The sequence below is a fragment of the Pinus tabuliformis genome, chromosome X (assembly GCF_031772625.1).
Source record: "Pinus tabuliformis cultivar Carrire ecotype Pingquan chromosome X, CPIR1, whole genome shotgun sequence".
Classification (NCBI taxonomy): domain Eukaryota; kingdom Viridiplantae; phylum Streptophyta; class Pinopsida; order Pinales; family Pinaceae; genus Pinus; species Pinus tabuliformis.
In genome coordinates, this window is record NC_142308.1 from 261,475,732 (window position 1) to 261,499,589 (window position 23,858).

At 36.6% G+C, this 23,858-nt stretch overlaps 1 protein-coding gene across 2 annotated transcripts in view; it reads right to left on the bottom strand.

Moving 5' to 3' along the window:
- LOC149139381 (factor of DNA methylation 1-like) overlaps nucleotides 1-23,858 on the bottom strand; it is a 149,575-nt gene that overhangs the window by 61,127 nt on the left and 64,590 nt on the right. For both annotated transcript variants that reach the window (XM_089448100.1, XM_089448099.1), the window contains exons 3-5: nucleotides 3,301-3,482; nucleotides 3,076-3,165; nucleotides 2,616-2,903 (exon numbers count right to left, since the gene is read on the bottom strand). In XM_089448100.1, the coding sequence (XP_089304226.1) occupies nucleotides 2,616-2,903; nucleotides 3,076-3,165; nucleotides 3,301-3,482 (560 nt within the window). The remainder of the gene's footprint in view (nucleotides 1-2,615; nucleotides 2,904-3,075; nucleotides 3,166-3,300; nucleotides 3,483-23,858) is intronic.

Here is a 23,858-nt window from a genome sequence, read left to right on the forward strand (position 1 = left end):
TGACAACGGATCATTGTCCCATTGTTGTCACTTAGTCTAGAGGCTGCCCCTTAGGTTTTCCCTTCCTTAGGGCTCTGTTAAATTGTGTGGTAACAGTGACGTTGGGCATACTGCTAATAATGCTTACCGTGTAGCAGTCTTGGTCGAACCTGCCAAGACTGCTAATTGGAGCAATAATGCTACCAGCATCCAATTACTAGAGATTTGCACATGATTTCCCTCTTCCATGATGTAATTGGAAACAGTGGCTTTCTAAAATTTTAAGAAATTTTCATGTTTTAAGATGTGTACTGTGGATTCTATTGTCGCTAGAATTTTCTCTTCCAATTTTTCCCCTATTTGCACCAAATTCAAAATCAAACTCAAACTTGGTAACTATAGTTGTAAACTAGCCTCCTTTATCAATAGCAACAACATGCATAAGATGCATATAGAATGACTTGTATCTAGGACCGATATCTAAGTAGAGTTGAGGAAAAGGATATAAGTGCCATTGTGTATACACTTCCATCCATTGTTTTTTCACTTTGATAAGGTAAAGAATTTTATGTGAATATAAGAAGTATTATTTCAGATAAACAATTAAAAAAAAATGTAAATAATCATTAAAAACCAGTTGGTATATTGTAGTAGTCAATACACCATGGTTCTTGAGGTATGTACCTCAAATAGCTGCTTTTCTTGCCAACTTAAGCCCATCATTGACTTCACGTTGAAGCATTGAGCCATTTTTGTGTCTCTCCTTGAATGGGCTTTGTGGAGTCACTTCACACCTAAGCCATTGATCCATTCTTTTTAGGTGATTACTTCCCACCAAGACTCCTCCCATCGGTGAAAGTCCGTAAAAAGCAAGGGACTTTGACTAAGGATACAGTGGGTCATTGTCCCATTGTTGTCACATAATCTAGTGGCTTCCCCTTAGGTTTACCCTTCCTTGGGGCCTTGTTCGAATGTGTGGTAACAGTGACATTGGGCATACTCCTAATAATGCTTACCGTGTAGCAGTCTTGGTCGAACCTTGCCAACACTGCTAATTGGAGCAATAATACTACCAACATTCAATTACTAGAAATTTGCACATGAATTGAAACATTGGCTTTCTAAAACTTTTGAAAAATTTTCACGTTTTAAGATGTGTATTGCAAATTCTATTGTCGCTAGATTTTTCTCTTCCAATTTTTCCCCTATTCGCTGTTGATTTGGGGTAGCATCGGATGTGCTCTAGCCATGAAAATTGGTGGAGAGGCTATAGCACATGAGATCTCCAAGACTCAAAAATGGTTTGGGTAGATTCTAACCGGTTTGGGAGATATTAAAATAATTAATATTTTTAATGGAGTTCCTAAGTATAAACTTAGGAAAAATAAAATATTAATGGGTATTAATACAAAACTGGGTTAGAAGGGTCCAAAAGTCATGGATCAAGCCAAATCTAATCTTAGTCGTTGATTAGAGATTTAATCTCAGTCGTTCATGGACCAACAAGAAAAGTATAAGAGGAGGCTTGAGGGTCAGTTGGAGAACACACCAGAGTGATCAGTCATACTCTTCTCTACAACAGGATTTGCTAAGAGAGATAGAATCACTTATCAGCAGTGAATACATAGCATAGAGGCATAGTTGGTACTAGAGAGATAGCGCAGACCCTGGAAAGGTTGACGTAGAGGCAGCTGGGTGCTATGCAGAGGCAGCTAGGAGATGCAGAGAGCCAGGAGAGGCCAGCATGTGAGACACAAAGGGTCTAGGGGTTGACGCAAAAGCTCCAGAAGCTGACGTAGAGGCTAGTAGAGTTGACGCAGGGCCAAGAGGCAGCGCTGGGAGGATTGCGTGGGACAGATTAGGAGTTGGTAAGCCGGGTAGGGTGAAGCAGTCCCTTTCAGAGTGACGCAGAGCAGTGGGAGCTACAATAGTTGCTGTGGGATTGTTCATCCGATGAGTAATCAGCCAGAATATCTATCTCCGTGGAGAGGTACTACTGCCGAGGGCATTCTCTGTTGGGTGAGCCATTTCTGGCACCCTGGTTGTATTCTGAAAACTGCATAATAATAAAACCCTCTGAATAGCTGCATCGGTTTTCCCGCATTGGGTTTTTTTGGGGACATTGGTCCAAAAATAACGATGTCATTTGTGTGCTTGTTTTCTTTCAGTGGATGATCTGTAGATGTTGATACTGTACTTGTGTTTATTTTCAGTATTTACATGGTAAATAACTTGTTAAGAAATTAAACAAGTAGGAAGAAATAAACCAAATAGTACAAGAAGAATTTCTGATAGGTTAAACTTAGAAATTCCAACATTCGCACCAAATTCAAAATCAAACTCAAACTTGGTAACTACAGTTGTAAACTAGCCAGCCCGCTCAATAGCAACAACATGCATAAGATGCATATAGAATGACTTGTATCTAGGATCGATAACTAAGTAGAGTTGAGGAAAAGGATATAAGTGCCATTGTATACACTTCCACCCATTGTTTTTTTACTTTGATGATGTAAAGAATTTTATGTGAATATACGAAGTATTATTTCAGAAAAAAATTATGCAAATAATCAATAAAAACCAGCTGGTATATTAATATTAAGTAGTCAATACACCATGGTTCTTGAGGTACATACCTCAATAGCTGCTTTTCTTGCCAACTGAAGTTCATCATTGACTTCACGTTCCTTACACATCAACTGCTGGTTCATGTCCTGCAAACTTTCCATTTCATCATTCTTCTCCTGCAGTTCACTCTCTAAAGTTTCTATCTTCTTGATGTGATCTGAATTGCTGCCATCTCTCACTTCTTTGAGTGTCTCAATATGTGCTTTAAGACGTTGTATATCCAATTCCTTTTTCTGCCTATCTGCCAGTACTTTCCTTTGTTGATGCACTTGTATGGACAACTCCCTGTTTTGCTTCTGCAACATAGATTATTGCAAAAGAAAATCAACAGTTACTCATACCCCAAATATGTGATAAGTGAAGAGAAAGCAAGAAGCCGACTAGTAAATAAAGACATGTATAAATCAGTAAAAAGTTTCTTAGAATGTCAATCGGACCACAATTTTTCTTCATGTAAAGAATCACAACCTCATGCAATTCAATCAGTTTCAATTGTTTCTGTTCATTCTGCTTCTGTATTTCATTAGCTCTTTGCAAGCCTTCTTTCTTGTTATAAACCTGATAACACATAGCAGCGATGGAAAAATGGTTTTACATATCAGATCAGCAGTAATTAAGCATAGCATCATTTCTCAGATGTAAAGTAGAAATACTTGGAAAATTGAATACAATAAAAGTAAATACTTTGCACACCTTTTTCTTTTCTTCTTCCAGCTTTTTCTTTTCAAAATCATTTTGAGCTTCTCTTTGGTCTAATTCTTTGCGTCTCTGCTCAAGTTCAAGCATTTGCCTCTCCAAATCCCTATTAAGCTGCCTATTTTCCTCATTGCGGTGATTAATGAGAGCATGAATTTCTTGTTGAAATTTATTCAACTCTGTTCAGCAGAGTAACATTTAAATAAACACTTGTCAAACCCCAATAAGCATGGAAATAGAATTTTTTTTAAATAATAATTCTATTAGCTATGCCAAAATGCACTTGAAAGTATAATAGTAAAGCACCCAAATTTATAGTGTAAACATAGTCAACGCTATGCCTGTAGACATCCATTTCAAGAGATGCAATTTTCTTCTCGGATAGTTCATCAGTAAGAACTTCATTAGCTACAATACTAGATTTCCAAGCCACCCTCTTCAAAACCTTGAGTACATTACCTTAACTTAGTAACTAATCTTTCCTAGTTGGTAAATAACCTGACAACAAATTATTTCTTCTCAGGTTGTCCACTGTTCACTTCAAAGTTACACCATCATCAGAGAATAGCCTCCTAAATACCTTGTATAGACAATCACAGCTGACTCGCTTCCACAGCACTCCATAGGTGAGTCTACAAAACAAACGTATCCCATAAATGCACAAGATTAAAAATGTCAATTGTGGATCTCAGTATTAGCCACTTATAAGATTCATCATTGTTCTCTCTCTCCCAAAGTGCAAGAATGTGATCAATGGTCCAGGGATCTATTATGACATCTGCCTAACCCCCAACTCAGACTTGTCACATTTTGAATGCTCATGGTGAATGCTTTGAAAGGCAAATACTGAGAACAGTACCTTAAATTTTTGTAAAATTGTGCCCAATTATAATCGTTCTGTAACAGTCAACATTAGAACTGTGCTATAAGCATAATCATAATAAACAATAGTAAGTTAATTAGTTAATGAAAAGTCAAAGGGTACATACCTTTCACCTTGTGACCAGTCAATGCTACAAGTAGACCAGTCATGAAGCTCATTGTAACGTCCTCATTCTTACCAATTATTCTATAATCAATATATTATATATCTAACAAAATATCTGTCTTCAAATACAAGCATGAACTATTTATAACATTGGTTTCAGAGCAGCTCACTCTTGTGTGCCCTTGCCACATCCACCATTGCTGTGCCATTTCCCCTCATTCATTCCACATTCCAGTCCACTCTACTTCATTGTGTGCCTTCTCTTCACTCAGTGTCATCTCCACTCAATTCCACATCAGTTTACATGCTTCTAGGATTCAAAAAAACCCTCACCAATTCTGTCCTCTCCAATCTGTCCCTTTTTTGTGCAATTTTTCCACTCTCATTTGCTTCAAACCTCCCACACATCTATTATCCGCACAACCATTTCTGCATCTAATTTTGCCAATCCACATCCATTCCTGCGCCAATATGCATCCATTTCCCCACCATTCATGCCTGCATCTATACTCCTCACCCTATTTGTGTAAATTTCTACAGTTTGCATCCATAAATTCCTTCAAACCCTTGTCCCTCCCTCATCCTTAAACATCTCTCCTTGTGCACTGTGCAAACCTAGACTCCATTCTCGTGCTCACCTAGACCCCATTCCAATTCTCAAACGCTAATTCCTTTCTAGTGTGTGCACAAATAAGTTCATTTGACCCATGACCACTGTTACCTACCAAAATGGGTAACCCCATAGCAGAAAACTTTTTCCTCCTATCTTGGATAGCCAGGCAACCGCCCTACACATTTGCTCATTGATGATGATATGCTAGTTTTCTACGCCATCTATACCGGTAATACACCGTTCACCATCCAGTACTCCTCTTCGATGAAGGTGGGCTACAACTCAATACCTACTTTGGCCATTTTCCAATCGAGTGCTTTTACTTAATGTTTTGGGCATTTTAACATGGATAAAGGGGTAATCTGGATGATTGACTGATATTGACTATAAACTTGTTTTCTCACCTTACCACAGGGTTAGTAGTCTTTAACCCTAGTCCAGTGGGATCTCCATGAGAAACTTGAATTGAAGTAGTGTGCCCAATACCCTATTCCATACTTAACATCTTCCATTTCACATCATTCCTTTGATACCACCTCCATCTCCATCCTTCGAGTTAATAGTCATTACACAATCGTTGGTTCATTGGGATTTGGCACTCACATATCCACATCCTTGAGATGTGCCAAAAAACTTTGCAAAAGCCTAACATGATAGAAAGCCTTAAATTTGAAATTTTTAACAAGATATAACCATTCAGAATATTAGAATTTATCAATTTGATGTTGAGTACCTACCTGAGGTTTCTGTGGTTGAAGATGTTTTTGATTTGCTCCAGTTCCCGCTCCCATTACCAAAAGGCCAAAAACCTCCCAACGAAACTGGGTACAATCTCGGTACCCAGCTCCAAAATACTTCAAATTCGAAGTAATTTGGCCCCAGGCCCAAAAGCTTCAAGAACAACTACTCAATTCTTCTTTGTGTCTTTCTCTTATAAGTTCCTCCTCTGCCTCTCTCTGTATAAAATTTTATTCTCTCTGTTTCTCCACCGCTTCCCAATTTCTCCACCGCTTTTAATTTGATAAGTTCAAAAGTTGCAGAGGCGGTCACCGCCTTCTCTCCTCTCGATTTGTTGAGAATCCCCTTTTATTTATAGTGTATCTCCTTTATCATAATATTATGTTTCCCTTTTTGTTTAAATCAAATTATTTTCATAGTATTATGGTTGTATATATACTTCTCTTTATTATATTCACAATTTAATATATATTATACTTCTCTTTATTTTATATATTACTTTCCTTTGATTTTATAGAATATGTAGTTTCTTTTGATAGAATAATATATATATGATAATTCCTTTGTGTATAGTTCCTTTGTATGTAGTAGAGTACATAATTCCTTTGTGTATAGTTCCTTTGTATGTAGTAGAGTACATAATTCCTTTGTGGTGAGTTCACTACATTGCATTTATCTTTAGTTATATATATATATATATTATGGTGGTGGTACATATATCAAGTACCCTACTATATTCTTGTGAGTTAGGTATTCACTTCAATAGTTAATTCGTTACCCTAAATATGGATGTTCTTCAATATTAACTAATATATATACTAGTGCAGTGCAGGAGATGCATGCATACGTAGTAGCTATCATATGCATGTCTCATGTGCATGCTAATATCCCTATGTTCCCTTTAATTCAAGATGTGTCATTACATACACCCCTCCTTCAAAAAACTTTGTCCCGAAGTTAGGGTATATAAAGTATATTAGTAACTATTTAGCGATTACTATAATCATGCAAGGATTATGTTCCATAATTGGATTTTCATTTAATGTGAAGACACTTGAAAATTTACGTTTTGAAAACTTATAGTTTTACAACTTATAATAGTCATGTCCTATCTCAGTCGAGTTCCCAAGCTATTCTAGAATCATCATATCCTTCCTAATCTCTTCCTCTCCCATCTTATCCTTCCTCTACTGGAGTATGTCATGGCGTTAGCTATACTGATCTACATCGACTATATCAACCTGATTTCTCAATAAGCATCCGACAATCATCATCGCACATCTAGGGGAGCGTGACTCACACAGTCCTCCCATGACTTCAGGCTTTGGAGGATAAACGATGGGTAATACCTCCATCCCTCTCAGTAGAACCAAGGTTATCACCCTATCATGGAACCTTATTAAGCCTCAATTGTTCTTGAAGCTTTTGTCATCACGTGGTCATTTTGGTAATGATGTTATCTGCAACGAAACACTTGTCCATACATTATAACATATGCATCAATATATTCAAAATAAACAGTTTCTGTATAATTCATACATGTTATCTACGGTATAACCTAAGTTGCACTGAAACAGATACGGGAACGGATACGGATACGGGGTTTGAAACGGATACGACAAATTTTCAAAATATGAGGATACGATACGGCAAGGAAACGACATGCATATATATATATATATATATATATATATATATATCATATTACCATTCATCTTTTAGAATCTAGAATCTATATCTAAAAATGCATAGTCATCGTCATGAATTCAACATAAACAAATCATCATCATCAATTCAGCATAAACATTGTCATCATCATTAGTGATTATTATAACATTCAACATATTATCATCATCATTAATAATGTAATCAGAAATGCAACAGCCTTTGTGCTTTCGGGTCCAACTCCTTCAAAGAACATGTCATGCATGGCAGATGATATCTATCTTCCTTGCATGACAATTAAAAGGCCCATGGGATCATTGGGATATTCCATCAAGACCTATCTGAACATTTCAATCTTCTCAATGTCAGCTTGGTCTCGTGACTATATGCAGGCACAAGATTGGCTAGAGAAGATTTGTTATATTGGAGGGATTTATGAAATCAAAAGCAAAATCAATGACAATTAACAAAACCTTAACCAAAATGAAAATTAATCACTCAAATAAATCTCTTTACGAAGACATTCATCAAACCCTTTATTTGCATTTTTGAACATCTATCTTTTTCTTAGTAAGAATTTTTGATAAATATATGGAGTGTCGTTGTTTCTAAATATTTAGAAAAGATTTTATGAGACTCTGTTTATAGTGAGTTTATTTGCAAATCTGATTTCTTCATTTTTATTATTTATTTATGGCTATGCAAATTTTCAAGCTTTTTAACATTTTAAGGGTGGATTCTGATCACAATTTTCGTGGATCCGTTTTACCAGAAACGGATCCAAAAAAATTTAAATCCCTTGGAAACGTATCCAATTCCAAATCTAAAGTTTCCGATTTTTTGAAACGGCACAAAAACGTTTTTACAGCGTTTCGGACAAGAATCGTATCCGTTTATGTATCGGAAACGGGGATCCGCGTTTCCGGAAAAGTCTTCAGGAGTTTCCGGTAACTTAGGGTATAACATACTTCGCCATATCCAGCTCATGTTATTAGCTTTCATTTAAACATGTACTCATTCTTTTATTTCTATCTCATCAATCATCTCGATATGCATAATTCATTGATATCTTAATTCGTAACATAATTCATGATTTAGATTTTATAGCAAGCTTCATATTGGTATTTATATCCCAGCAATGTTAATTAAATGACATATTTCATATTGGTATCCACGTACTAGCAGAGTTAAGAAGATAACATATACCATGTACCAATAGAGTTAAGTGAATAACGTATTTCTCATAGGTATCCCATATACCAGCAAAATAAAATTCATTTTTACTTGTGATAGTTCAAAATGATAGTCTTAAATATCTAACTAAAATAAGTAGTCATGTACAAAATAAGGTTTTAAGTTCATCAAAATCAACACAAGTTGGGATATCTTCAACATATGGTCTCTATATCTTCCCAAGTAGCTAACACAGGCCTATACTTGTCTCATTGGACCTTAACTTGGTCTACCAAATGGTTCTTGAGTTGTCAAATCCTATGTTACAGTATATGTAATGGTTCTGTTAGGGCCTAAATCTACTTCAAGCTGAGAAAGGTAGGATCTAAGGTAACATCAAACCACACTTAACCTGGTAGCTAGCCCTACCAGGTCGGGAGAGGGCTCTCTCCTTGTCAATCTCAGAAAAGATGGACTATGAAAGCTTGAGATCACTGATGTGATGACTGATTTTAGGCTAGGTATGTATACAGAGGTGTTTGATTGAATTTAATGATGTTTTGTTGACTCAAATGTGAAAAGCAGATTTGGATCCAAGGAATGAGGCTCAGTTTTGCAGAAATCTCTATGGGGCAAGGTAGGCAAGTGATTTGGTACTTCAAATTGAGTGAGATGGAGAGCTTTTAGACAGGTGAGAAGTTGAAAAGGGCATGAAAAACTCAGGGATCATTTTCAAATAGTTGAAAACATAGATAACTAAACAAACCCTAGGTAAAGCACTGCACTTTCAATGTATTCTACCTTTATCCTTGTTTGATTTAGTTAAGATGAAACAAAGAGATATGATGACATACATAAAACACATGTAGACATACAATTACAGAAGAAAACACAATACCAAAGCAAGATGCCACATGAATCCCATAAAGTGCTGCAAACCACTGGTCTATTCATTAACCAAACTGCTGAAATGAATATACAATAAGCTCAAAGCTTTCCCAAAAGTCCAACCTTCTGCCAAAGTCCAACCCCTACACTATGAAATTCATACAATATATATATTTTCTCATCCTTGTCCGAAGGGAATTGAGCTCAACCATTTTCTTCAAAATAGAATCAGTTACATTAAACTTGGGCCGAATTTCTGAAAATAGGTGTTGAAGATGACCTCGTATCTCCTAAACCATAGCACCTGTTACAAAACTGAAAGAGGTTTTTGTAGATAAGGTCATGTTGGAGAAAAACCTCTCTCAAATTTGGGAAATTCGTTTCCAGTTGCTCGCAATCTGTTCCACAAAATCATCTCTAAAACAGAAAATCATTAAAAATTTAAATCTGTGAAAATGAGCTGTAAAGATCTAGTCACATATCCCAATTCGTGACACCTGTGAATAAACTGAAAGAGGTTTTTGTTATATGGCTCGTGGTTAACAAAAACCTCCTTGGGTTTTGCAAAATTACTTTCCATCTGTTGTAAAATGGCCCCGCACTAAAATGACTAAAATAGTAAAAAAATATGAAAATTTTGCTTTGTTTTAATGTAGGCTCCAAATATCACTGTATATCTCCCACATAGTAGCACCTGTGCATAAACTGAAGGAGGTTTTTGTTATTTGGTATGTGATGAACAAAAACCTCTTTCACTTTTGAAAAATTCCTTACCATTATTTCAGAAACTAATTTTGTACTAAACTTGTTATTCTGTGCAGCAACTGACCTCAAAACATGCATAACCAAAAATCACTCAACCATTTCGATCATATCTTCTAATCCGGGAGCCAATTACGGGAGTGTGATATACCGTTGGAAAGATTTTTCCGAGCTTCTTCTGATGGACGCACTTGTGACATATTTTGTGCTGAACATCATGTGCAAAACATATAACAAAACCAGACATAGTAAGAGCTCATGTTGATCCCTAGTGACAGGCTGCGAAGACTGGAACTAACATCAGCGCCATCAAGGATGGCAGCTCTTTGGAGGTGTCAAAAACACTGTAGACCAAGTGCCTCATCCATTGGGCAATACGGTTAAACAACTGCAAACCCAAAACAACTCATACCAATCCAAAAACATATACATACTGCAACATGTACATAAACAAATACCGAAAACTGAAATGCTGCCACAGACAGCTTATTTATGTACAAATCTATCCCACTTTGCTGCAAAATTGATAGATCAAGTAATGTTGTAGTGCCATATCAACCAATCAAGTAACTATGACAAGGATGCTGCTTGAAAGTGCTTCAACCAGGACACAAATGTAAATGCTAACAGCCATACATGCACATAACGAGTCTGGTTGTGTAAAAGACAATTTGATCTATCTTTCAAACTGAAAAAAATTCCATGTACGTTGCAATAGGATCGAAAAAACCAGACTATGTTTGCTGCCCCAACTCCTCAATACTTGCTTCCAGCTACAATCTGTCAATGCAAACATCCACAGGCAGCTCTATTGTTTCTTGTTTTGAAGGAGGGAGAGTTTCCAAGAACTTTTTGGGACCTCGGAATTCATATGATTGGATCTGATCATTTAGATATTGAATCTCCTTTTCAAATTTTTCAACAACTAACTCAAAGAAACTAGTTTTAGCTTTAGGAGGAAACTTCGGAGATCTCAAAAATTGAAGCACGGCAATGAAAAATACTTCATCAATTTCAATATCCACTAACCGATCTCTAACTTCTTTTAAAACTTCACAAAGCGTAGGGTTTGCCACATACCCTACCATTTTATTTTAGTGCATGAATGGTTCAGTGAGCACTGAAATCTCTGGATTGAGTTAGAGTCGCCAGGTGAATGTTTCAGCGTTCATATGTGTCTGACTGTTGTCCACCATCACCAATCAGATCTGCAACTTGAATGATCTTTCCCGCAAAAGATCTGTCACCTCTTCCCCAGTTTAATGTACTGGGGCAATTTGCAAGTCAGATGTTCAGTTCATAAACTAGACCGGAGATTGACTTAAGCAGTGTTTATCTACTTATGCACTCGCAAAGCAATGTGCAATTCGAAGGCTTCCTGGCATAACTTCAGGCTTCGTCTATAGTTTATAAAACAAAGAACACTAACAAACAAATAAACGCTTCTTCCCCAGTATGGTCGCCACTATGTTAGGGCCTAAATCTACCTCAGGCTGAGAAAGGTAGGATCTAGGGTAACATCAAACCACACTTAACCTGGTAGTTAGCCCTACCAGGTCGGGAGAGGGCTCTCTCCTTGTCAATCTTAGAAAAGATGACCTATGAAAGCTTGAGATCACTGATACGATGACTGATTTTAGGCTAAGTATGTATACAGAGGTGTTTGATTGAATTTAATGATGTTTTGTTGACTCAAATGTGAAAGGCAGATTTGGATCCAGGGAATGAAGCTCAGTTTTGCAGAGATCTCTATGGGGCAAGGTAGGCAAGTGATTTGGTACTTCAAATTGAGTGAAATGAAGAGCTTTTAGACAGGTGAGAAGTTGAAAAGGACATGAAAAACTCAGGGATCCTTTTCAAACAACGGAAAACATAGAAAACTAAACAAACCCTAGGTAGAGCACTGCACTTTCAATGTATTCTACTTTTATCCTTGTTTGATTTAGTTAAGATGAAGCAAAGAGATATGATGACATACATAAAACGTATGTAGACTTACAATTACAGAAGAAAACACAATACCAAAGCAAGATGCCACATGAATCCTATAAAGTGCTGCAAACCACTGGTCTATTCCTTAGCCAAACTGCTGAAATGAATATACAATAAGCTCCAAGCTTTCCCAAAAGTCCAACCTTCTGCCAAAGTCCAACCCCTACACTATGAAATTCATACAATATATACATTTTCTCATCCTTGTACTAAAGGAATTGAGTTCAACCATTTTCTTCAAAATAGAATCAGTTACATTAAACTTGGGCCGAATTTTTGAAAATAGGTGTTGAAGATGACCTCGTATCTCCTAAACCATAGCACCTGTTACAAAACTAAAAGAGGTTTTTGTAGATAAGGTCATGTTGGAGAAAAACCTTTCTCAAATTTGGGAAATTCGTTTCCAGTTGCTCGCAATCTGTTCCACAAAATCATCTCTAAAACAAAAAATCATTAAAAATTTAAATCTGTGAAAATGAGCTGTAAAGATCTAGTCACAGATCCCAATTCGTGACACATGTGAATAAACTGAAAAAGGTTTTTGTTATATGGCTCGTGGTTAACAAAAACCTCCTTGGATTTTGCAAAATTACTTTCCATCTGTTGTAAAATGGCCCCACACTAAAATGACTAAAATAGTAAAAAATATAAAAAAATTGCTTTGTTTTAATGTAGGCTCCAAATATCATTGTATATCTCCCACATAGTAGCACCTGTGCATACACTGAAGGAAAATTTTGTTATTTGGTATGTGATGAACAAAAACCTCTTTCACTTTTGAAAAATTCCTTACCATTATTTCAGAAACTAATTTTGTACTAAACTCGTCATTGTGTGCAACAACTGACCTCAAAACATGCATAACCAAGAATCACTCATCCATTTCAATCATATCTTCTAATCCGAGAGCCGGTTACAGGAGTGTGATATACCATTGGAAAGATTTTTCCGAGCTTCTTCCAATGGACACACTTGTGACATGTTTTGTGCTGAACATCATGTGCAAAACATCTAACAAAACCAGACATAGTAAGAGCTCATGTTGATCCCTGGTGACAGGCTGCGAAGACTGGAACTAACAAGTTCGACCGAAATGGTTCCCTCGTCTGATACCTGCAGTTCCTTCCATTGAAGGTTATGAGATTTGTCAACTATGTAATGTCTTAATACAGATACATAAAATACATTATGAACTTTATGCAAGTGGGGTGGCAGTGCAAGACAATAGGCGACAGGTCCAACTCTTTCCAGAACTTTGAATGGCCCAATAAATCGGGGTGACAACTTGTCCCTTTCCAAATCGATTAGTGTTTTTATTTGCTCTAATGTGGACGAAAACCTGATCCCCTACTTCATAATTCCTATATGTCCTGTGAGCATCAGCGTAACTCTTTTGTCTATCTTGTGCCTCCTTTGACCGTTGCCTAATTTGTTTTACTGTTCCTCCATCTCTTGAATTAATTTTGGCCCCACTATCACCCAATCTTCTAACCTGTCCCAACTTAACGGTCTCCTACAAGGTCTGTCGTACAATGCTTCAGATGGGGGCATTCCAATTGAACTATGGTAACTGTTATTGTATGCAAATTCAACTAAGGGAAAGTACTCTTCCCAATGTGTTTGTTGGTCCATGCCATACATCCTTAGCATATCTTCTAGTACTTGGTTCACCCTTTCTGTTTGTCCATCAGTCACAGAATGATAAGTTGATTTAGCTGAGTTCGTAAGGGTAACTGCGTGCAAGTCCAGAATCTTGAAGTAAATCGCGAATCTCTATCTGATATGATCTTCTTAGGTACTGTATGAAATCTGATAATTTCATTTATAAATACCCGAGCTACATCAGCAACTTCGTAAGTATCTCTTACGGGGATGAAATGGGCGCTTTTCTTTAATTTATCCACCACAACCAAAATGGCATTATGCCTTTGTTGAGTAAGAAGTAGCCCGACGATAAAACCCATGGAAATTATCTTCCATTTGCTCATAGGAATGTCATGAGGTTGTAGGAGACCTGCTAGATGACAATGGTCAACCTTCACTTGCTGACATTCGAGACATTTTGCAATGAATTGCACAATATCACGTTTCATGCCTGCCCAAAAGAAGAGTTTTTTGTATCAGCATACATTTTCTTTTACACCAGGATGTGCACAATACAATGCTCTATGGGATTCCTTAAAGATAGTGTCTTGGAGATCCCCATTATCAGAAATGTACATTCTTCCATGGAATCGCAAAATTCCATCATATTCTAGTTCGTATCCCTCAAATTTAGGTTCTTTTGGGTTTTTATTATCAAACTCGGATTTTACTTGTAAATACCAACTGTCTCTCAAGAAATGTTCTAGTTCTCGTTGCCTAAAGTCTACCTTGATAGGTATGAGGGAAAATATATGATGTCTTATGCTTAAAGCATTTGCCACTACATTCTCCTTTCCTTTAATGTATGAAATTCCAAAGTCATACTCACTGAGGACTTCACTCCATCGTCTTTGCCTCGCATTCAAGTCTCCTTGAGTGAACAAATATTGTAGACTTTGATGGTCACTTTTGAGCATAAAGCTTCTCCCTACTAGATGGTGATCCCATATCTTTAGAGCTAGCACTACAGCGGCTAACTCTAAATCGTGCATGGCATAGAGTTCTTCATGAGGCTTTAATTTCCTTGAGGCATATGTTATTACGCCTCTATCTTGCATTAATACTACTTCTAATCCTTGCCTAGATGCATAAGTACATACAGTAAATTCTTTGTCCATATAAGGTACTCGCAAGATTGGTGCACTGGTCAACAATATTTTAAGTTCAGAGAATGCTCTATGACATTCCTCAGTCCATTCATATCTAACTCCTTTACGCTGGAGGGTTCTGATAGTCTTTGCAATTTTGGAGAATCCTTCTACAAACCTTCAATAGTAGCCAGCTAAACCCATAAAGCTTTGCACTTCATGTGCATTTTTCGGTATCGGCCATTCCATGATTGCCTTTACCTTCTCAGGGTCTACTGAGATTCCTTCACCAGATATGATATAACCCAAGTAATGAATATTCTTCTGAAAGAAAGATAACTTTCCATAGAACTAGTGTTCTCTGAGGCAAAATAATACTATCTGCAAATGTTCTTCATGTTCTTTCTCATTTTTGGAGTAGATGAGAATATCATCTAAGAAGGCCTATACAAATTGATCGATATATTTGCGGAAAACGTTATTCATAAGGTTCATGAATATTGTTGGTGCATTGGTCAACCCAAATGGTACCATAGTGAACTCATAATGCCCAAAGCGTGTTTGGAATGTAGTCTTAGAGATATCGCTTTCTTTAATTCTTAATTGATGATAGCCTGATCGTAGATCAATTTTTGAAAAGACGGCAGCTCCTTTCATTTGGTCGAAGAGGTCGTCAATTCAAGGCATTGGATATTGATTCTTTATTGTAACTCGATTTGAGTCTCGGTATTCTATACATAACCATATGGAACCATCCTTCTTCTTGACAAAAATTACAAGAGCACCCCAAGGTGAAATATTGGGTCGAATGTGTCCTATATCCAATAGTTCCTTCAACTGAATTTGTAATTCTTGAAGCTCTGGGGCTGTCATTCTGTAAGGTGTTTTAGAGATTGGTTATGTGCCAGGTTTCAATTCCATTGCGAGATCCAGCACTCTTTCAGGAGGTAATCCTGGTAGTTCCTTTGGAAAAACATCTGGAAATTCAGATAACACTGGATATTGTTTTAAGGACAATCCTTTCTCCTTCCTTACTTCTTGCACTGCATATACCTGACAACCTTTTCTTAAGCAACGCTTCATTTGCATTGTTGAGATGAAGCGTAAAGACACTTTCCTCTTAATACCTTGGCTTTGGATCGTTTCTCCTTCATCATTTATACAAAGAATTGTTTTCCCACAACAGTCTACCCAAGCTTGGTGAGCTTCTAACCAATCCATACCTATGACGAGGTCATAAGTTTCTAGGGTTGTGACATAACTTTTAACTTAGTCGAACAAATCCCTAAATCAATTTTGCATTCCTCCACACTTAAGTCTACGGATTGAAGTTCTCCTGAAGCCATTTCTACCTGTCTGAAATCGTTTTGCTTGTGGGCTGCCAACCCACATTTATTTAATGCACATGATGAAATGAAACTATCAGTCGCACCAGTATCAAATAAGATTTTGAGTTTTATACCATTAATAGTACCTGAGGATTCCACTACAATGGACTGATGTTCTGCTTGGTTGTTGTTGACTACTGCATGGATTCTATGATTGCCTTGGGTATTTGATGATGGCTCTTTTCTTGTTCTATGCATTATACTTGACAAAGCTTCCAGACAATCACGTTGAAAGTGCGGCCCTCCAAATCTCCAACAATTAACCTGGGACGATCCCCTTGAGTCAGATTGCGAGTTTCTAGATAAGGAACTTTGTCCTCTTGTGCCACTTCCTCTCATGTTTCTTCCTCTATTAGCAGTTCCTCGAGATTTCCATGGACTTGTGTTTGATGATTCAGCAGCTATAGTACTAACTGTCATGGGAGCTCTTGCTCCTACTCTTCTTGGGGTAGATCTATTATCATAAGGAGGTGGTCTCGAGCTACTTCCCCTGAAGAAATTTTAGGGAGTCTTTCCTAAAAATCCTCGTTGTGGGGGTTTTGTCAGCCTAATATCCCTTTTTATCCCCAGATGCTCCTCTACATAACGGCCACATTCAACTGCCTCGGCTACTGATGATGGCTTCCACATCCTAACCATGGCCCTGACTCGAGGATTTAATCCATATATGAAACACTCAGCTTGACGTTTGGTGGTATCTAGATAACAAATATATTACACAAGCTCCATAAACCTTATCTCATATTCCTCCATTGTTTTGTTACCTTGGACTAGCATATGAAAGGCCCCGGCTTGTTGCTCTTGATAGTAAGGTGGAAAGTATTTAGCGCAGAATCTTTCCTCGAACAACTCCCAGGGGACATTATCCGCTGTGAGGTGTAATTGCTTTTCCAAATTTCCCCACCAAACCAAGGCACTTTCCCTTGATTGAAATATGGAAATCTTCGTCTTGGAGGTAAAAGAGTATTCCCTTAATGCAAAACATTTGTTCATTTCTTTTAGCCATGCTTCGGCACGTTCTCCGGCTCGTCCTCCTAAAAATTCTGGGAGTTTGATCTTTTGCAGCGCCCTAGAAATATCTTCTTTCGGTTGTCTACAATCAGAACCTCTGGGCTCCGCTGGATTTCTTTCTTCAAGTTGAGGTTGCTCCTCTTTGGTATTCAGCTATTGGCGGTCCTTTTAATGTTTCTAAGATGGCTTCCAATGAGCGCATTATAACAGTGAACTCGAGTGTTGAAACGGTTGTTGTTGATGATGGTCTCAGCGGTGGCGGTGGAGGTGGCAATGACGATGGTGGTGGCGTTAGCGATGGCGATGCTACCTGATCGCGTCATCGTCGTTGATATGTCCTTACCATCACAGATTTTCCTAGATACATTATAAAATTATGAAAATCTGAGGTACATTTTTAGATTTAATCTATATAATTTCGTAAATTCAAACTCACAAACGAGTATAGTATTTTTGCTATTATTACCTGCAGGCAGGTCTTATTGGTACTGAGGTCAAGGAAGGTAGTATTGTCACCTCCTTGTCCTAATTCACAGTGTTCTGTCCTGAAGCTTAATATTATTTACTAAAATACATGGGTCTTCATAGACCATAGTAGTACTTTGTGATATTTACCTAGTATTTTCTAATCTTAACTACGGCTATGGAAGGGGTGATTAACCTTTTATTTTATATATATATATTTCGTCCTAAAATATATTTAACTTGTGAAAAAATTGACTTTAAATGTTAATATAAATGCATTTATTTTATTTTCCAGTCCAATCGAATAGTATTACTATCCTATTTGCGTGTCAACACCACCAATGGGTATATTGAAGAAAACATCAATTTGAATATCAATTTCCAATGAGATTGACAGCTCTAATAGCCAAATATAAAGTTGCAATTGTTGAGTCAGGTTTATAATTTGTCATATAAATAAGTTTAGCTTTTGGACCGTCTTCAAGTCGACGAAATTATAAGAGTTACCAAAACCTATCAATAATCTTACTACTATGTCTTGGGATGTCTTAGCCCTTACTAAGTCATAAATTTATTGTCTAACACTAACTTATAGCTTATAACGAACTAAATTTGAAATATTTAAATTCTGAACCTTGGGAAACCTCAATCAAATAAAAATTTTGACAGGAAGATTGCCTTAGAAGCTCACCCTAAATGTTTCTTCAGTAAATGTAGCATCATACCTTAAATACATAACCTTACAGAATTGCAAATTTGTCCTTAAGATGATAAACAAGATGCTTAGATCAAGGTGTCTATGCTATTGAAACATGATCTAGTATTAAAAACTTTGATCAGGGTCGAGTGCATACATAAGTATAAGCTTAGTGAACTTAGGGCCGAGTTGAATCTTAGTTAACTTTAGATTTGATCAATGTATTTTCAGCCTCAAATTTGAGCAATTTTGCCCACAAGATACTTTTAGATCAGTCTTAAATAATATTTGATGACTTCGCCTTAATGAATCACTGAATAGCTCTTAGAGGAATTTGATACAATCCTCTACCCTATCTCTTTTTCTAGGCAGAAAAATGTTGTGCCATATGGCACTACTTTGATGAATGTGTGGTACATATTTGATCAAGGAGGGTTGAATGTATATGCACAGATCAAACATTGAAGAAGGGATGAATCACCAAAACATTAATTCCCAAACAAAAGTATTCAAGATTCAACTTGTAGTGCTTTGAAACTCTACAGAAATTTTCTCTCGAATAAGTGCACAATATGCCTACAAATGGGTCTCGACATATTAGCCTTGGGCAATTGCTACCACAGGTCCAAGCTCATAATTGATTTATTCTAGGCGTGATGTACCAACCCGATTATAAATCACAACAATACTCAAGTGATGTGAACGGCTTTAGAATTAGACCTTTCAAGATTGAAAACAGAGTTATATTAATAGGGTTGAAGTTACCTTGACAAATGCATAAAAGAGATGAAGAGCAAGTAGGTCATAGATGATGATTGTCCACGGGAATCTTCCAAGTTTGTTTGTAAAAAAAAAAAGAACACCCTTCGAATAGGCACTATGCATATGGCTCCAAAAAGTTTCAAGATATGATCTCTGTATCAAGACGATTAAATCGAGATTTTTGTAGATATAAACAGTGACTTTAGTTTGATAACCTTGCAGAATGTCGTGATGTGAACATATTGGAGCTTGTTGTGTTGAGTATCGGCAAGGCTGTGAATGTTGCAAGCTTCCACGTATTTTCTTCAGGACTACCAAATATTTCAACTAGATTCTCTTCAATTAAGCATATTGCCAAACCCCAAAAGACAACCCTGAATCCTCCTTAAATTGACCTCCACACAAATATTCAAGACTATACAAGGGCCACAGAAGAAATGGAAAGCCACGTACAGAACACGAAAACTGGTTCCAGGAACTTTCGACACTGTTCGGTTATAATCAAACGATAAAGAAAAAGACACAACACACCATCACCTCATTTAATTAGTTATTTAATTCCCATTATTCATTTTTAATATTTATTGGCTTCACTCCCATGCACCCATACATTATGATGCAAGATGGAGTGCAACATACATCATAGTGTGACTCTTTCCAGCCGTCGATTTTTGTGGTCGATCCGAGGCCATGCGATGGGATGTAAGGTTCTGATGCCCATACAAACCACAAACCACAAAACATATACGTGATGGTGATGTTTTGCCCATACCATAGAACAAATATATGACAGTGATGCTCATTCAAACTACGACCACAAAAAAGAGTTTCGATACAATTCTTCGAGTGATATATGAGGCACATTGATGGATGTATAAATAGAATAGATATTCATATGGGGAGACCTATATATGCAATCACTGATATTGACATAACAAACAGCGTGAGAAATGCCTGTGTTTGGTATTCCCGTGAACAGTAAGAAGTGCCCCATAAAGCGTGACCGCTAATGTCGATTACTCTATCAACCCTAACTTTGATTTAAAATAATAAAAATAAAACACATATCAATGTCAATGTTTGTCTCGCAATTAAAATATATATTAGCAGCAAGAAACGCCATTTATGGAATCATCGTGAAGCGGAAAAATCGAGTGGTAATGATAATATTGTTAAATGTAATCATATTACTATTAAATTTAACTAAAATACAAATTTCTATTTTCGAAATTTCTATGCCTCGAACTTGATTGTCCACAAGTCAGTGCAAACAAATGCAGGAGGGCCTACAAAATAATTTCTTAAGTTTCGATTGTTGTTAATTTAATATTCAAAATTTAATACTACATACCTATCAAACATTTTATATATCCAATGTGGGTGGCTCATGTCGACACGATTATTATAAATTATGTATAATATGTTGGAGGTAACAGTAGGTTAAGGTTTCGATCCTCATTAATGCCACAAAATATTGAAACAATTTAGCATCATAGAGAAAGAAAGTTCGAAGTCATTTAAGAACAATTCAACAAGACTGTGTTCGTCCAAACATGAACACGACGCCACCACATCTACATAAAGCAAAAACCCAACTAAAGGCCGTAGTTATTTTAAGCGAGGATTTACGGGTAATGGGACACTGAACACAAAATTCTGGGCTGAAGCCACAAAAGATCACTGTAACTACATAATTATGTCTAACCACGGAAATTTCATGAATAATGGATTAAATTTCATCACAGTTAACTAGCTTTAAATCTAGATCTCATTCAATAGGGCCTATGAGGTCCGAAAGAGTTCGAACCCAAGCTCTGATACCAATTTGTAAAGCCTTAAATTTGAAACTTTTAACAAGATATAACCATCCAAAATATCAAAATTTATCAATTTGATGTTGAGTACCTACCTAGGGTTTCTGTGGTTTAAGATGCTTCTGATTTGCTCCAGTCCCTGCTCCGGTTACCAAAAGACCAAAAACCTCCCAGCCAAACTGGATACAATCTCAGTACTTAGCTCCTAAATACTTCAAATTCGAAGTAATTTGGTCCTCGTGCCCAAAAGCTTCAAGAACAACTGCTCAATTCTTCTCTGTCTTTCTCTTGTAAGTTCCTCCTCTACCTCTCTCTGTATAAAATTTTCTTCTCCCTGTTTCTACAGTACCTTTCCTCCTTTTATGCTCAAGAGATTACTCCATCGCTTCCCAATTTCTCCACCGCTTTTAATTTGATAAGTTCAAAAGTTGCAAAGGCGGTTACCCCCTTCTCTCCTATCAATTCACTGCCAATGCCCTTTTATTTATAGTGTATCTCCTTTATCATAATATTATGTTTCCCTTTTTGTTTAAATCAAATTATTTTCATAGTATTATGGTTTTATATATACTTCTCTTTATTATATTCACAATTTAATAGATATATACTTCTCTTTATTATATATATTACTTTCCTTTGATTTTATAGAATACTTAGTTTCTTTTGTTAGAATAATATATATATTATAATTCTTTTGTACAAAATTCCTTTGTGTATAGTTCCTTTGTATGTAGTAGGGTACATAATTCCTTTGTGGTGAGTTCACTACATTGCATTTATCTTTAGTTTTATATTAGAATTATATATATATATATATATATATATATATATATATTATGGTGGTGGTACATATATCAAGTACCCTACTATATTCTTGTGAGTTAGGTATTCACTTCAATAGTTAATTTGTTACCCTAAATATGGACGTTTTTCAATATTAACTAATATATATACTAGTGTAATGCAGGCGTTGCATGCATATGTAGCTATCATATGCATGTCTCGTGTGCATGCTAATATCCCTATCTTCCCTTTAAGTCAAGATGGGTCATTACACATGAGCACTACCCCCCTCATTAATTTTGGATTTTTGTAGCTATGGTCGGTCTTCATATTGTATAATTTAACCCTTCAAATATATGACATGTTCTTCATGTTTGTTTCAAAAGAAAGAATTTGAATTTTTAAATTTACATATTTTGGCAATAAAGAAGTCAAGTCATCCCTCCACGTGATCAGGTTGGACCAAACTTGTGCCATTTATTCAGCCTTCCAAGAAGTCTATATATATGTCATTCGACCTCTTCCTCTTGGCACCATTCGACCTCACAACATAAGACATCTTTTGATCCAAGCGAAGTAGAAAAAGGACAAGAAGGGCAAAGACTACACACATGTGACTTTCTCTCTCCAGTTGGACTTGTTATGCAACCAGATTGCAAAACAGAAGAAAAGATAGAAAATTAGCCTTTTCGAAGGGGCAACCTCCTTTACATCACATAAATGAACAATTCTTGGATGATACAAATGACAAGACCTCCTTGGTATATATAGGAGTCTAAGGGGTCACAATATAATCAAAGCCTACATAACAATAATAATGTAAGGACACAACAATAACAATAGTGAGTTTTTATGGGACATGACAATAACAATATGGGGGTTACATTGGCATAACAATAACAATAGGGGTTACACTAACAATAACAATAAGGAGGCTACTCTAGTATTATAGGGACCTAACATGCCCCTCTCCTTAAAAAAAAAAAGTGTTGTCCTCAACGCTTGAGTACGCTTGAGTAGTTTTGGATGTTTTTGAATAAAATTTCCATCCCCCTATGTGGAATCTTTAGGAGGTAAGTTCTTCCACTTAATGAGATACTCTGAAATTGATCGATTTTGTAGTTGTCGCGTTCTTGTTTCCATGATTGCTTCAGGCTCCAATATGATTTTTCCTTCTTCGTCAAGTTCTAGAAATACTATTTGAATTGGGAGCTTGTCATTGATAACCTTCTTTAAGCATGAAACATGGAAAATTGGGTGTACTTGGGAAGATGCAAGTAGCTCCAATTTGTATGCCATAGTACCCATCTTTTGCAACACCTTGTAAGGACCATAGTACTTGGGTGATAATTTATTCTCCTTCTTAGCTTGTTTGAGGAACATTTGTTCGTATGGTTGTAGCTATAAAAATACCCAGCCGCCTACATCAAAACTTATTTCACTACGATGTTGATCTACCTATTGTTTCATTTGATTCTGCGTCAAAGTGAGGTTATCCTTTAAAAGTTGGACAACTCGTTGTTGATGCTTGATGTGATCATCCACTGCTTGAACCTTGGAATTTTCTCTTAAAGATGATGTGATGGACAATGGATGATATCCATAAAATGCCATAAATGGGGTCATTTTCGCTGCAGTATGGAAGGAAGTGTTATACCAGAATTCGGTCAGAGTTAATTGTTACCGCTCAAACTAGCAGGGGTCCTAGGTGTTGAAAAGTGTAGCTAGGTTCGGTCTTCATAATGACATGTAAATATGATTTTATGTAATGAGATGTAAATATGTATTTTATGTAATACACCTCAATGAGTGATCACCAAAGTTGTATTATTAGCACATTATTTTATTTTTGGGGCTTATGTAGGCTAAGGAGGCTAATTCAAACTCCTAATATGTGTATAAATACAGGTGAGGTGAGATCAATTCTCATCATCACTTTGGATTGGATCTCTCTCTTCTTTAGAGAATTTCACACCTTTTTTTCTAGAGAATGAATTAGAGATGTTATGGATGAATTTTGATGTATGGTTGTTGGTCTATCCTCTCTTGGAGCTTCTCTATTTCATTTGTGAATGGTTGGATAT